This window comes from Phragmites australis, chromosome 4, assembly GCF_958298935.1.
Source record: "Phragmites australis chromosome 4, lpPhrAust1.1, whole genome shotgun sequence".
NCBI lineage: Eukaryota > Viridiplantae > Streptophyta > Magnoliopsida > Poales > Poaceae > Phragmites > Phragmites australis.
Window position 1 is genome coordinate 43570047 of NC_084924.1, and position 16903 is coordinate 43586949.

Genomic DNA, 16903 nt, shown 5'->3' on the forward strand with positions numbered 1-16903 from the left:
ACGGTGCCCGAACACGCGCCCGCGCCGCAACCGGCTTGGCGCCAGCACAGCAGCGGCATTGTCGCAGGAACAGAAATCAGCTCGACCGTCGCCGTGCAAGGCACCGATCGCTCCGCGAGCACCGGCGGGAGCAAGAGGCAGTGATACCCATGACCCGAGAAACATCGGTACTAACCATCAAGACAAGGAGAAGCACGGAGCAATGCCAGAATAGATGAACTGCTAGTAAGCTGTATTCCTTAGCCGCTGTCGTACCGTCAAATATCTTTTACATAGAATTTCAGTGAGCCAGACCAGCCATTCTGCTTTAACGTGTAACTTTTTTTTTTTACTCTGTACGAGGGAAACCGCTGAGCGTGGCGCCAATGGCTCAGATACGCTTTGCTCGTCTGGAGCTGTACAACAACTTGATGCTTTCCGTTCTTCAGGATGGGGCTAGTCCAATGCAATGTGCTGAAGCATGAATGACCGTGTCTTGCCATCCGGTGTAAGTCCAATGCTACGCATCTTAGTGTACACCTTGTTGGCTAATCCGATCTTGCCTCGCAAACAAAGCCCGTGGATCACTGCGTTGTAGATTGAAGAATCCGGAGCGACCTCCTGCGAACGGTTCAAAATTTATCAATAGTACATAAAAGGTGATCTGAAACCACCAAAACTGCAACCAAGTTCCACGAAATAATTCTGTTAATCATCAAGCATAACAAGATGTTCGGTAAGTTCAACATCATGTGTTGATACACTACTCAATAATATGTAGACAGCCATTATCCTTAATGTTCAAATGATGGTTAAAGTGACAAGGATGAGAATTTGTCTCAAAATCTAATTATTTCTCTGAACGTAGGTAAATCAAAAACCATGCAATGTGTCAATGCTTTAGAGGCTAGAAAGTGCAAGCCAAATAATTGAAGTACAAACTAATCATGTGCTTAGAACGGAATATCACTAGTGTAAAGAACAGAGATCCATGTTATGCACAAGAAGGCTTTCATGTTACCAAGAAAAACTGGGAAAATCAGGCCTAGGCAAGAACCTATTTAGGATTTCCATTTCCTATGATCTTACTCTCATCCTTTGCTGATCAGCCTGGAACTATGGCCTACGGCATACTTATGTCTAGTCATACAGTGTTGGCACTAACCCAGGAAGATTGCAATATAACCAAGCAATGATAGTATAGGCTTGAACAGTTACAGTTAGTCAGAGTACCGCCTGTTCAAGCTTTAGTTATGACAACAGTATACCAACCCACACTAAAGCAAATGGAAATTCATTTATCTTTGCCACTTCAACATAAATAAAATAGCAAATAATGAAATTAGTACCTTTAATATATCCTCTACTTCATTCCAAAGAGATCCCCAGATGCAAGCTCGTATAACAGATAAATGTGTGAATGTGTCTGGTGAACACCTTTGATTAATCATACGCTGGTATACTTTAAGAGCAACTTTCGGCTTGCTAGCAACCTCACAAGCACGTATCACATGATTGTAAGATACTGCTGATATTTTCAGTCCACCATTTTCCATCATCCACAACAACTGCAAACCAAGTTCCCATTGACCAAGCCTTTCACAAGACATCAAAGCAATGTTGTAGAGATGATCATTTAAGAGCAAAGGATGCTTGGCTTTGATTCCTTGGAAAAGCTCCAGGGCATCCCAACATCGCCCAGACCTATATAATGCTGACAATAATGCGCTCCATGTATATTGATCAGGCTTATGGCCTGAAGATGTTAGCAGATGGTACATCCTGAAGGCAAGTTCATCTTCACCAGCCTTCCCGAGTGAGTTGATCATTGAATTGAACGTAATTATGTTGGGCTTCATGCCAGTGCTCAGCATTCTACTAAATGTGGCCAGTGCAAACTCCCAGTTACCTTCTTTGGTGCACGATGCAATGATGGCCTTCATTATATCTTCACTCGGATCAAGTCCTTTCAGGAGCATTTCCTGATAAGCTGCAATTGCTAACTCAGACTGTCCACATTGCACGAATATGCTGACCAATAAATCATAGGTCATCAAGGTTCCACTCAAAGAATTCTCCTCTAGCCTTCTCCACAGTTTCTCCACTTGCCTCCAGTCTTTTGCTCTTCCACACACGGATATCATAGTATTGTACACGATCACATCGATGATTTTCTTCGAATCTTCCTCCTCTTCAACCTCACTGAACATTTGCAAGGCAGAAACATAACCCTCAGTGCTTGCAACAGCCTTGAGTATCAAGGTATATGTGTGACCTGTTGCCATTCCTTTCCCCTTCATGAACTCAAACATCTTCTTCGCATCCACCAAAGAACTTCGACGGACAAAGCAAGCCAAAAGTGAGTTGCAGGCATGCACGCTCGGCTGCAGTCCTGACGCACGCATTGAATCAAACAGCTCAGTGGCACTCCTGACCTTGTTGGATTGGCTGAGCCGTATCAACCTTTTCGACAGCGTCTCCTCATCCCTCTCCTCCAAGAAGTACAGCCTCGACCCACCATGCTCAGATTTCCTCTCCGACTCCGACGCCATCGCCGGCGGCGCACTCCTTCCGCCCACCTCCCCACTGTCCACAACGACCGGCGGCCTCATCGGACGCCGACGCAGCCCACGCCTCTTGCCACTATCGAAGCCAACAGCACCGTGTGGCTCACCATCCAGGTCCCAAACCTCCACGTCAGCGTCCCCCTTGCCGGCGACCTCAGACACAAGAACGTATGGAGCCGCCCTACAAACGCACACTCCAGCCGTAACCATGGCGAGGTTTGGAGCTTGTACCTGGCGGGCGTCTTCTCTGCTCCGGAATCCATTCCTCGGACGGAATCGTGTGCCCTCATAGCCGTTTTTGCCAGGAAGAGGTGGTTCTTGGCCGAAGGAGCCGCAGCTCGTGCTGCAGACGCTCGAAACTGTAGCCATGGCAGCAGCGAGTGCTAACGAAACCCAAAGATTACATCAGGACAAGGGGACTCTCTTTGTTGACTCCGGATGAAGAACCCAATCCAGGAAAGGCAAAATCAACGGAATTGGGTGAAAAAAATTGGTCTGGCGCTTCAGATGGATAGGAGAAGGGGGGAAGAGTAACCGCGAGAAGAGAGAGAGGGGGGGGGGGGGGGGGCAGGAGAACTGGGCGGAGGAGAGTGGATGAGGCGGATTAGATCATCTTCAACGGTTTCCTTTCAGGGGCTAAAATCCCTTAACGATGGGATTTTCGTTCCCTTCAGCGCTCCAACGGTTTCCCTTCACGGTTCCCGTCACGATGGGATTCTCAGGGTCATTCCCTTCAGAACAGGATTCTCTCTCCATTCCCTTCGCGATTCCCCTCGAGGGAAAGCTGTTGGAGATGAGAGGAAATAAAGGGAATGAGAACGGGGAAGGGAATCGGGAAGGGAACGAAATGAAGGGAATATGGTTGGAGATGGTCTTAGAGATAGGGATGAAAACGGAACGGGAAAATCTCGTTCTGTCCCGGTGCCGTATTCCGTTTTTTCAGTTTATTTTTGTTTTTTTCCGTTTTCGTCTATCTCGTTTTTGTTTTCGTCCGACTGAGAAAATGTGAAAGTAAAAACGGTAGGGGGTTTCTGACCATTTCCGTCCGTTTTTATCTCTACGCTCACTTATGTCTTTGGTTGAGACTTATCACTTATATTTATTATATGTTCGAGTATCGAGTTAAAGTTTATGTGGTTCTTTTTTAGAGGGGTACAAAACATGACGTACATAACCCACTTACATCACACTCACGCTAACGCGCGCACACACGTGCATGTCCTAAACATACACGTTACAGATATATTCTCGCTAAACGGGCACGTGTGTGCATACCCCTAACTACTAAGGAAAAAACCCCGATGAGGCTCGTGGGTCGATCCTAGGGATCGAACCCACGACTGGCCGTCCCTGTCAGTCTGCCACTGAGAGCGAACCAACCGAGCTACTGCTCGGTCCTAAAGCTTATATTGTTGTATCTTCGTATCTTGTATTGTTTGAGTGAAATATTGATAAAAAAATTATATATCATGTGAATCGAAAAAGCATATGATATTTTTTTACTTTAATGCGACTTGCTGATTGGATTGGTTCATTAAACTTATTAATTCAGTGTTATTTGAAGATAATGTTAAACTTATACATGTTGACATGTCTTGATGGTTTTGTAGGTCGGTGTTTCCATTTTGTGTTTTCGAATCCCGATCGATACCGGTATTTTCCCGATCGGATTGGTTCGTTTTCGACCCTCCGATTATGTCCAACCGTTTTTGTTTTTTCCCGTTCCCGCCTATCCCGTTTTCTTTTTCGTCCGGCAGAGAAAATATGAAAGTGAAAACGGTTAGAAAGTTTTCCCGACCGTTTCCGTCCGTTTTCATCCCTAATTAGAGATGATCAGATGGGTTCGGCGGGCCTGAATTCTTATTGGTGGGTCTACATTTTGAGTTTTTTTTAATATTTTTTAATGTTAATATTTAAATAAATAGACGTAATATTTGCATAAATATGCGTCTACCACTCTCTGAAAATACCACAGCTATTTCAGAGGACGGTAAGTACGACAATGTGACAGCAAAACTCTTTACTGCTCTCTTAACCACCCTCTAAAATGGTGGGTAGATCTCACCCCGTGGCCTGCCGGTTGCACCGTCCATCGAGAGGACAGGTAGTTCCTTTTGCCGCTCTCTTAGGGGGCGGTTAGCCCCTTGCATCCGTGCCGCCCCTAATTAGCCACATACTATAAAATGGTTGAAAATTAGTTAAAATAGCAATTTAAATTTAGAAAAAAGAAAGAGAGTAGGATCAAAGGGGAGGAGAGGAGAGAGAGGTAGCGTTGGGAAGCTCTACTATTTTTGATATGCAGAATTTAGATATCGATTTACGGTAATTTTTTATATTTATTTTTTTTATCAGTAATTAAAATACCACTACATTTAGGATTTAGTGACATAACAATAGTTACATTATATAATACTTAGAGTTTAGCAAGGAAATAAGAAAATAATGTTTTTTTGCTTTTTATATATATTGTAAAGATCTATTTTAATATGGTAGGATAGCCATCAGATATATAGTGATATTTAGAGTACGGTAGTATCGATTATCTAGATTTTACAGAATAACGATGTATATTATATTATAGATAGCTAGAAACTTTATTAAGTAGATAGATGGTAAATTAGTGAGGTTGGTTAGTTTGGTTAGGAGCAATGTTGTTTGTAGTGAACTAAACGTATTGTTAGGTGATTATCAGTTCCGGTAATTTTATCAGAGTTTTGATAATCAGAAGTATAGTTTTCTGGTATTAATATTGGACATATTTTCAAATGTTTTCAAGAATATCCGATAAGTTATATTTTCAGATATATTATGATGAAGGTTAGATTGGTTATGGTACTAACGGTGTGGATCTCTTTGAATTTTAGCATGTCCTCAAGGGACTTAGTAGAGCTAATAAGAGAACCATACTGGGTGTGCGCAAGTGGCTGATGCGCCATTTTCAACTGGATCCCTAGCAAGATGAGCTTAAGCTGAGAGCTGTGCTAAGCTGTGCTACTCAGGGGTACTTCAAGAATCTCGTCCCGATTAATGCGACATCTACTTGGAGGCAATACGTAGATATAGCATGTGAACGTGATCTCTCTCTTGAGTTGCTAGCTGAGGCGTACCAGAAGGATCCAACAGAGATAAATGTTGGGGAAGCAGTAGCAGGAACAAGTCAGACGTGACGAGCAAGACGTTGGAGATGTGCGAGAGATGCAGCCAAGGGGGTATAGCCAATGAGGGGGAGCAAATCCATAGCATAATTAAAGAGATGAAGAGGGAGGATCAAGAGTTGGAGGAATCCATTGCCGATGAGGATTCATCCGATGAGGAGGTAAATTCTCCTGTTCCTATAGAGTGGAGGACTTAGAAATTTTCAAAACTGGTGGTCAGTGAGGGTCATTGGACACCTTGGAAATATCATGAGAACGAGGTGTCCAAGGGTGCTATGTACTCTAGTAAGGAGGTTGTTATTGATGTAGTGAAATTCTTATCGCTTTCTCTTCGGAGACAGTTTAAGGTTGTGAAGTCGAGTAAAAGGGAGTACGACGTAAAGTGTTTGGTTCCTGATTGTCCGTGGCGGGTACACGCATTCAGGGGGAAGTGGATTGACCACCGGGAGTACTCAATAGTTAGGGAGTATAACTGTCATATTGAGAAAATAGATGTCAGTGTAAGGTATATGGGGGTCTCCCGCTGGGACGGATGTCAACGACCGGTTTTTTGCGGGACTAGTTCTTTTTCTCTAAACAGGGTCTACCACGCAACCACTCGGTATCGCGCGACCACACTCCTGACCCCCACTGAATTTTCTGCAACCAGTCCCTACTGGTCGCGGGGCAGGTACTCGTCTAAACCAAACAACTCTCATTTAATGCTAATGCCCATGCAGTTTTCCTTTCCCAGGCGTACCCCACCGGCAAAGGCCACTGGGGTGGAGACAGAGCTTCCGTGTTCCCTCCTGTGGCATTAATTGTTACAGGATGGGTTTGTGGACGTCACTAAGGGCGTGGCAGGCGCGCGTGGGTAACCGGTGATGTGTCGTAGCAGGCTGGGCGACCCGGACTGATAAGTACAGAAGGGGCTGACGGATGGGACAGATCTCGTAGCGCTTCGGACTGATGGGACAGGTCTCGTAGCGCTTCAGAGCTGGCGCGATGCGTGCGTGCTCCGTAATGATAGCCTATTGTTGACCATCTAGATAGGGATGGGTCAGTTGGATGGGCCCACTTGTAAGGATCTTTCTCCACTGGGCTATAAAGGGAGGAGAGGAGAGAAAAAACAGAGAAAAAAAAGAATACACAGGATGTAGGGCTATTACTCTAAGGGGCCTTGAACCTGTATAATCCTCGGTGTTCTTGAGTTGCACATACACAAACAAATTCAGTAGGCACTCTCCGAACAAAGATCACGCACCTGTCGTCCAATACACCCCGGAATCATTGTCAGGGATTTTTCTCCCGACATTTGGCGTGCCAGGTAGGGGGGCGCGTTTTTGAGTTCGGGATCCGAGTCGTTGTTGTGTTCTTCGTTGGGTACGACCCAGACGGATCCGATATGTCCCAAACTTACGACATTGGATTAGGATCCGAAGACTTCGGGAGGCGATGGGGAGGGGGGGCATCAGAGGAATCCATGCTCCCGGCGCCAAGGAGATCTCATGGACCGTAATCTCTAGAGGAACTGGCTTCTTCGGTGGCAGCCCCACCTGGAAGAGTGCTCACTACGCCAGGATTGCCACCCTCTAGCCCCGTGACGTGTACCGAAACCATCGGGCAGGTATGATTCGATCTGGAAAAATGAAAGTGCCTAGAGGCGGCGCGCGGGGGTGGGGGTGAATAGGCTTTTCTGAAAATTAAAACTAAAACAACGGATTAAATCTTCCGGATACTCCGGTGAAGGTCGGATACTCCGGTCTGGTCCGGAGTATCCGGTCTAGTCCGGAGTCTCCGGTTTATACAAAAAATCTAGAACAACTACGAATTAAAGCAAATAGTTAGAATCTATAGTTGAAGCTAAGTCTACTAGATGTCACAGAGCTAAAATAAGAATTACTACTAGAAAGATGATCACTAGGGCAATTTATATGAAGAATCACAAATTCGCACGATTAAGTAAATTTCACAAATAAGAACGCAAGAGATTATCCCGGAGTTCGGCCACCTCACAAAGAAGTGCCTACGTCTCCGTTGAGGAGCTCACAAAGAGCCAGGTCTTTTCCAACCCTATCCTCTTCTAGCGACCACAAAGATCAAGCTAGAATTTCCTTACTCAATTCGACGATGATTACAAACTTTCCGTGGCACTCCACAAAGTTTGGGTGCTCTACGGGCGTCGCCTTGCTGTTTAGAAGCACGAAGCTTCAAGAGTAATGATCACAGCGAATGCTCGAGGAAGAACTCAATGCTCAAGTGGCTTAAACCCTCTCCAAACACAAACTCACTAAATTTTGCAAACTTTGCACTAGAGGTGGTTGGAGGGATTTTGAATGCTCTTAAAGTGCTCAAAGAGTCTAGAGTTCACCAACAACAGCAAGCCTTAAATGCCATGGGGTGTGGGAGTATTTATAGCCCTCTCCCAAAAACTAGCCGTTAATGTTCTGTCAGACCTGACCGGAGTATCTGGTGAACGCCAGAGTATCCGGCCCCAAATCCAAAAATGGCGTCAGAACGGTCACAGAACGTGTCAGAACTAGCCGTTACAATTTTGTTAAGTTACCAGAGTCTCCGGTCATGACAGGGCTTTCAAAAAGACAAAGTCTGGAGACTTGCGGACCCTCCGGCCTCTCCAGGTACCGGAGTATCCGGTGAACACCGGAGACTCCGGTCTTTTATCAAAAAAGATTAAATGCTAACTGAGACACCCCTGCCGGAGTCTCCCTCGGAAACTCCGGTTAAAACTTATTCTCCTACCGGAGTATCCGGTGAACACCGGAGACTCCAGTCTTTTTCAATTAAAATAAAGACTTAACCGAGACTCTCTGGCGGAGTCTCCCTCAGAGACTCCGGCCTCAAAACCCATAAACTACCGGAGTATCCGATGAACACCGGAGACTCCGATCTTTTTCCAATAAAAAATAAATCGGAACCGAGACTCTCTGCCGGAGTCTACCTCGGAGACTCCGGACTAAGCACTGAGTACCAGAGTATCCGGTCTCAGTAAACTTTTGCAGAACTAACTCGGTGTCCGTGGGTGAGTGTGTCTCTCAACTTGTTGGTTCTAAAGGATATCTTGAGCATTGAGACACTAACCAAGCAATCAAATGCAACCCTCTTAATAGAGCGGCTATCTTAGACTCAATTTCAAAAATAAAAGAATTTAAATCTTATTGAGTACTCTTAGTTACTTCTCCTTTCGTTTCGACGGGCGTCAAACGTCATATGTCTTCTCAACTAATACTTAAACATGTTCATAACTTAAATAAACATATTAGTTCCTTAATCGTTTTGTCATCAATAAGCCAAAACCCACTTAGCTAGATGCACTTTCAAAAAAGAGTATCCGAGAACTAATCATGTGTGTTGTTTCTCTGAGCAGGTTCAACCCAAGGACGAACATAAGGGTCTACACCTCGAACTTTTGGCATGAGTAACGACCACTCCCCGTTGGGTACTAGTAAGGAAGGCAGCTTACCAGAATCTTAGAAAGGTAACCCTCTCCTTTCCTGGTGCTGACCACCCTTCGGTCAGAAGGGGAGGGGGGGAATCCTTGTCCTACCTTGCAATATTTCAAAGGGCCACGAACGTGGTACTGGTCGCTAAGCGAGGAATGCTTTCCCCCAACCAGGAAGGAGTGGGCACAAGACCATGCATCATCAGGTACATGGTTCAATTCTATTTTTTCCAATTATTAAATATGAAGCAGAGTATGAGGGCCTCTTAACTGGAACACGAGCATCACCCGCGTGAGGGAAAAATGCTTACTAGTGATGAGGGACTCGCTACTAGGTATAACCCTGTCACCAAGGGGTTTTTAGTACTTGGACCAAACAATGACGACATACCTCTCCGAAGTGAGAAAGCTAGAGCAACGCTCCATCGGCCGGTAAGTCACACACGTCCCTCGCAAGGATTTCTTCCTGGCGGATGGGCTAGCCCGTCTAGCCTCTTCTTGTGAACCTGTCTCGGTCAGAGTCTTTGAGAAAAAGACTCACACGGCCACCCGCTGCGGTCTCGGGCCGACGCGGAAGGGATGCTCTGCTTGGAAATGGAACACCAGAGGCAACACCTTTGGAGGCAACGCCTCCCTCTGTGCTGTTGACCCCGGGTGGCCATCATGTGGTCGCCCTGCTCGATTCGGGTACGGCCTGGATGAATCAGATCTCAGACTACCTTCAAAATCAAGCAACCCTTGTCGGCAATGTGTCAGCAGAAAAGGTCACGCGGGCTAACTGTGAGAATCCTCCTTGGTAGAGGGATGCCTCTACCACCAAGGGAGCAACAACCCTTTACTGAAATACATCGCTCAGGATGGGGGGAGCACAACGCTCCCTAAAATCCTCAGAGGCAGACGTGGAGGCCGAACCTCACATCTCCCTCCAGGATGCTTGCGAGCAGGTGAAAAGGTGCGGGTTGTGCCGACATCACGACCGAAATACCAACCTACCAGTCCGGGCACTGCAAACCATACCACTCTCTCGGCTTTTCGCTGTTTGGGGGCTGGACATCGTGGGACTGTTCTCTAAAGCCCCAGGCGATCCTAAATTCCTATTCGTGGCAGTCAACAAATTCACAAGGAGGTTCGAGGCCAAGCCCGTTAGAAAGATTACCGCCGCAGCAACGGTTAAGGCTCAAGCGAGTGCTGGTAACGCGGCCTAGCAATCCAAGTCGCATAAATACGGACAACGAAACCTGATTTGCCAGTCGGTGGTCGCATGTTGGCCGTCTCTGATGGCCAGCTAGTCGGCCCGACCAGTTGGCCCGGCGAAGACAACGATGAAAACTCGAGCGAAGAGGTCCGTGAGCGTACTCCATGGCCCGGGCAGCCAGGTCTTAACAAGGCCTCAGGCACGACCATGACCACCACGCGTGAAATTGGTCACAGGTCACTGCCGACCTCCAGTTTCCCGACCTCACACGGTCAGGTTTGCTGGGGTGGTCAGCCGCCGATCATATAGCTCGCGGAGCGCCAGCTCTATGTATAAGGTTGCTCGGTGACGAGCCTGTTTGTCTATTTTATAGGACCTTTGGACGAGCGTGGACATAACTTGTAAGTTTTTTCAAATCCAAGAAATCGAACTCTCTATGTTGCAGGACTCCACGGACAAACGTGGTCTCTCGCCAAATTCCAAGATTTGTTTAGCCTACTCGCTCGTGTTGATGAGATGCATCCAAAGCTAACCCGCTCGCACAATGACAGGGTAAAGGCGCTTGAGGGTTAACGACCACAAGGCCGCAAGTCCTAGCTCCGATCGAGCGCTGGTCGCCACCAAAAGGCTCATCGTGCTAAGGGTCTCCCTCAGCACTAGGAACGTTGCTTGCGAGCGACTTGATGCAATTCTCTCCCTTGCGCACGCTTTCCTATTTTCTCTCTACCACTATCCTTTTTCTATGGATGCTTAATCTCCCCTCGGGGTGCGGTTTTCTGAACCCATCGCTAAAACGGGCCGCGTCGCTGACCACTCCTCGGGCATGGCTTGAGTTCATCCGACGCTCGAATGGCACGACCAGACCCAGCCACGTCTGTGTAAGGATCGGTTCAGGCTACCATACCCACGGAGGATCTTGGGGGCTACTGTCAGTGTAAGGTATATGGGGGTCTCCTGCCAGGATGGACGTCAACGACCGATTTTTGTGGGTCTAGTTCTTTTTCTCTAAACAGGGTCCACCACGCGACCACTCGGCATCGTGCGACCACACTCCCGACCCCCGCTGGATTTCCCGCAACCAGTCCCTATTGGTCGCGGGGCAAGTACTCGTCTAAACCAAACCACTCTCATTTAATGCTAATGCCCATGCAGTTTTCCTTTCCCAGGCACACCTCACCAGCCGAGGCGACTAGGGCGGATGCAGAGCTTCCGTGTTCCCTCCCGCGGCATTAATTGTTACATGATGGGTTCGCAGATGTCACTAAGGGCGTGGCAGGCGCGTGTGGGCAACCGCTGATGGGACGTAGCAGGCTGGGCAACCCGAATTGATAAGTACAGAAGGAGCTGATGGATGGGATAGGTCTCGTAGCACTTCAGACGGATGGGACATGGCTCGTAGTGCTTCGGAGCTGGTGCGACGCGTGCGTGCTCCGTAATGATAGGCTATTGTTGACCGTCTAGATAGGGATGGGTCAGTTGTATGGGCCCACTTGTAAGGATCTTTCTCCACTGGGTTATAAAGGGAGCAGATGTGAGAAAAAATGGAGACAAAAAAAAAGAATACACAGGATGTAGGGCTATTACCCTAAGGGGGCTTGAATCTGTATAATCCTCGGTGTTCTTGAGTTGCACATACACAAAAAAAATTCAGTAGGCACTCCCCGAATAAAGATCACGCACCCGTCGTCCGATACACCCCGGAATAATTGTCAGGGATTTTCCCCCCTGACAATAGAGTTATCCCATCGAACCTATCATCTGCTTTTGTTGTCATGTTATGTACCGAGAGATTGTGGACAACCTAAAGTATGAGCCACAATCAATAATTCGTGCTATTGAGGAAAGATTCTAGTACACAATAAACTAGGCCAAGACATAGAGGGCGAAACAAAAGGCTATTGAGATGAGGTTTGTGACACACGAAGATTCATATGACAACTTATTACGTCAACTAGCCACAATATGTACGAGAAACACTAGAAGTTACTTTGACATCAAACATTACCACTCGAGTGAGAAGGCTGAAAAGCGAGTATTGCAGCCTGCTTTCTTTGCATTTGCAGCAACCATCACATTTAGGCACTGTCGTCTCATCCTCACTGTGAAGTATAAATGATGGATATTGTCTGCAATTAGGGTAGACAGGAACAACCAAGTCATACCTCTAGGGTTTGCCTTCGTGAATAGTGAGAACGGGGAGAGCTGGTATTGGTTCCTTGTGCGGGTCGAGCATGCTATTATTCTGGACTGGCCTGATGTATGTTTGATTCATGATAGACATGTAGGGTTATTGCAGGCTTTACTGGATATGCAATACGACAATGTTCAATTGTGTGTAAAAGAAAAATGGCCCGACTTGAAGAGCAGGTGGTGCATAAGGCATATGAGTGCAAACTTTTACAAACAATTCAAAAATAAAGACTTGACGAGTTCAAGAAATTGTGCAGCCAAAACAGGCAGAGAAAGTTCAACTCACTATGGGTAAGAATAGATGAACTAACCACGAAGCAGACTACTGAGGTAGTAGACACCAGAGATGACCCGGTTGCTCTTGGATCCATCCCAACAGATACTCCCCAGATAGTAAGAAGGTCAGAGTCAACTGTTAGGAACTTTTCGCAGTGGATACAAAATGAGCCAAGAGATAAATGGACATTGATACACGACACTGGAGGGGCAAGGTATGGGATAATAACAACTAATCTTGCTGAGATCTACAACTAGGTTTTGTGGGGTATGAGGTCCCTTCTACAACTAGGTTTTGCAGGGTTGAAGGTATTCTGCATGGAACTTGCAGATATTTTATTAATCGCTACACAGTTGCTTCAAAGGCAATGGTAGATAACCGTATGTTGTATGGATCTATGCTATATGAGTATATGGAGAAGACCACAAAGAAGGCACATATGCACCGCACAAATCAGGAGGAAACTGCAGAGCACAGGTTCAGTGTCTTGTGCTCGTAGGGGTGGCAGACGTGAGCGCCATGTGCAAGAGTGTGTGCTTAGGATTGGAATATGCATCTATATGTGCCAGAAGCCACAAATGCTCTACATGCCATGTACACATGTCATAGCTGCATGTGGGGAGCACAATATGCTACCCCGACAATATGTTTCCCTCTAATTTGTGAAGGATTAGATACTGAACACGTGGAATAATGAGCTTTATGGCTACGACATTGTTGATAAATTTACAAGTGATTGAGGTCCCTCGCGAATCTACATTGTAGACAAAGAGAAGATGAAGTACACACCAGGATGTCGACAAACTCGGCGGATTTGGTACGATATGGATGAATTCGAGGCTACTCCAAGGGTGAAGCGATGTAGCAAGTGCGCTGAAATAGGTCACACATACAAGTACTGTCTAAAAAATACACCTGGTGTGTAGATGGGGTCATGACAGCGGTCAAGTGTGAATGTGTCTAGCATATCTTGATGTTATATTTGTAAGGTTTTCGTCTTACATATGTACGTTGTATTTGGACCTTACATTTGTATTTGATTATGTACTTATATGTTGTAATATGTTCATGTAACTTTGTATACATGTATATTATATGCTGTTCATGTAACTGTGTGTATATGTAATATGTTCATATAACTTTGTACATATATGTTATATGTTATTCACGTAATTGTGTGTATATGTACTATGTTCATGTAACAGAATGTTTATATTTGATTTCAATGTAGATATGGTACACCCACCGACCCTCGAGCTTCTTGACCCTACAATGGACAAGAAGCACAGTAGCTTCTTGAGTTTTTCGACCATGTGACCCTGGGGAGCTACTTACAATCCAAGATCATTGGAAGCACCAGTATGTCGCGAGTTAGATGCGTATGTGTCTGGTTATTTATTTATTGCATGCTCTATATTCACTTAATATTCCAAATGGTATAGGTTGGCAACATTTGGACTCCTACCACTGTGTCATTTGGTAGAGGCCCGAGCGACAGAGAACCTTGAGGCAGCCGCGAGGTGATTCTATTCTGACCGCTCACTGATCGCTACACTGGTCGACCGGTGGAGGCTTGAGACCCACACTTTCCACCTCCCCTACGGTGAGATGGCTTCTACGTTACAGGACGTAGCCTACCTTGCACCGAAGTCGTTGTTGGAGTCATCGACATGGATGCAGACTGGATGAACATCATGCTCGCACGGTTCACCCCTATTCAGCGGACAAACGACGCACCCGCCTACATGCCTGGGTTCCTGTCAGATCCGCGAGGGCCTACAAAAAGTGGATCCTCCTATTCAAGGTACCTTGGCCTTTACTTTACGATTTGCAAGATATTTTACTCATCATCATTTGCTTTACTTCAAGCCTGTATACATGCACCCGAACGCTGGTGTGTACTTGGTCTCGAGGCACTTGGAGGCCTACCTACTTTGGTTGTTCGGCTAGGTTATGTTCACTAGTGGCCAAAGCCACATGGTATCGAGGACCCTTGTTCCATATGCGAAGGGGATCGCAAATATGGAGCCCAATGATGTCCCCAAGTTGAGCTGGACCTCCGCTGTCCTTGGGGCGATGTATCGGGTCTTGTGCAATGCATGCACGAAGAATGAGCCACATCCCACATTTGCTAGGGGCCCACTGTTGCTGCAGTTATAGTCGTACGAGCAGTTCGTGATCGGTCGACCCAATGTGGACCAGTCCTCATACCCTGAGGAATGGTATGGGAAACCCGAGGAGGACGGGCCCACCATGGGTTTGTTGTGGTGTCGATGTTGGGTACGTAAGAAATATAACTCTGCTTTACTTGCCACATGTTTTAAGTCCAATTTCTTACTATTTTTCTCCATAGCCACACTGGGCGCACGAGCAGGCCCATAGCGCGTACGAGCACTTTAGGTCGCAATTCGACCGTCTGCGTCCAGAGGACGTGGTATGGACCCCTTACAGGCACTTGATGATACAAGCTCGTGCGTCTTTCGATCTGTCTCCGTTGTGTAGCCACAATGAGGACTACTAGTTTATGAATAAGCCGCTCGTCTTCGACATCTATGTCAAGGAGTACTCACCCCACCACGTGATGAGACAGTTCAGAAGCTTCTAGGCATTCCCCTTCATCAACGTTTTCACAGTTCCGGGCCACGTTAACAGGTAACTAAAATCAAATATATAATTCATAACATTCGTCTTATTTATAGTCTATCTAATGTGGTTGACTTGCAGGTATCTAAGGGCCAACCGGGTGGTAACCTCTGTACAGATCGCTTGGCACCATATGTCTCGGCGTGGACCCATGCCCTTGAGGATGTCATTGGGGATCCTCATCCTTTCACTGACCTGAGCTTCAAGGAGTACTTACGATGGTACGTCCCGCGTACACGTACACGGGCCACCTACACCCTAGATACTGTTCGGCCGCATGTCGCTTTGACTACTGAGGCCTACCCGGACCATTGGGATGACAACGCTGCATTAGCGGTATGTTTAATTAACGTCTTATTTTTTTATCATATAATCCCATACGAACCACTATAAACTGAAATTCTCATTTCATGTTTATTTCAACAGGCTGATATCATATATGATATCCATAGGGACACGGTTGGAACCATAGAGCACCTCAGGCAAGAGATTCAACATAGTGCGGCGGATGTAGCAGGATTTGTCAAACGAGTTTTCGACAAGACCACGTGGGCTCTGAAGCTTATCTCATGCTGATCCACTGCATATGTTATTGGTGCTCCTTCCAGGTCCAGTGGGGTCCATGCAGAGTCATCCAGGAGGTCTGATGTGCAACGACCTCCAACAGGACCAGCATCCACATCACCACCTCGACCACGCCCTCCAGGGCTGGACACAACAGATACACATTTTTCATACGCACGACGGTTAGCGATATTCTTTTGTTACTAATGCATTAATTTTAAAAAATATATTAGGTGAACCTACACACTTATCGATGCTGACACCTAGACCATGGCAAGTGCTGACACCTTCACCGTTCGAATGTCTCTCAGGTAATGGGCGCCAATATACTACCGTATTCAATATATTCAATAGTATATCTAATATAATCATCAGCCCGTAGGTTACTACGGTGATGAAGCCGGGACGTCTTCATCTGCACCTCGAGCGTTCGCACTTCCACCGTTCGGACCTCCACCGGTCGCACCCTATTTTGGCACTCATGCCTGGCCATCTACTGCTGCACCTGCATACCATACAGATACAACATTGCATTTTATACTAATATATTTATTTCCACATTTATCGTATCTACTAGGCAAGTTCGCCCACTGGATGCCCTGACTTACTCTAGGGGTCATGTGAGGGCGAACTAGCGGCAGCGGCTACGAGAACACGATGGTGGGAACGGGAGACGATAGTGGGGGAGACAACAATAGGATTTTACCTTTGCTTTTGTAACTTATATGTTTGTTTAATGATGCCTCTTCGATTCGCAAACTACTCTTACATATCCGGATGTGTCTACTTTCTATGTACTACTTACCATGTCATTAATGCATTTCTTAATCCCATGTGATCGCATGCTAGTGGCTTCTCAGATATGGACGAAGCCACCTTTTCTAGCGATGTGAC

At 46.3% G+C, this 16903-nt stretch overlaps 1 protein-coding gene across 1 annotated transcript; it reads right to left on the reverse strand.

The window, feature by feature from the left end:
• Window positions 1–211: 211 nt before the first annotated feature.
• LOC133916666 (pentatricopeptide repeat-containing protein At3g29290) lies at window positions 212–3101 on the reverse strand. The gene is made up of 2 exons (XM_062360443.1): window positions 1329–3101; window positions 212–600 (listed from the first exon to the last, which is right to left on the reverse strand). The coding sequence occupies exons 1-2, from the start codon at window positions 2913–2915 to the stop codon at window positions 436–438; spliced, it is 1752 nt and encodes a 583-aa protein (XP_062216427.1). The 5' UTR covers window positions 2916–3101; the 3' UTR covers window positions 212–435.
• Between the last annotated feature and the right edge of the window lie 13802 nt (window positions 3102–16903).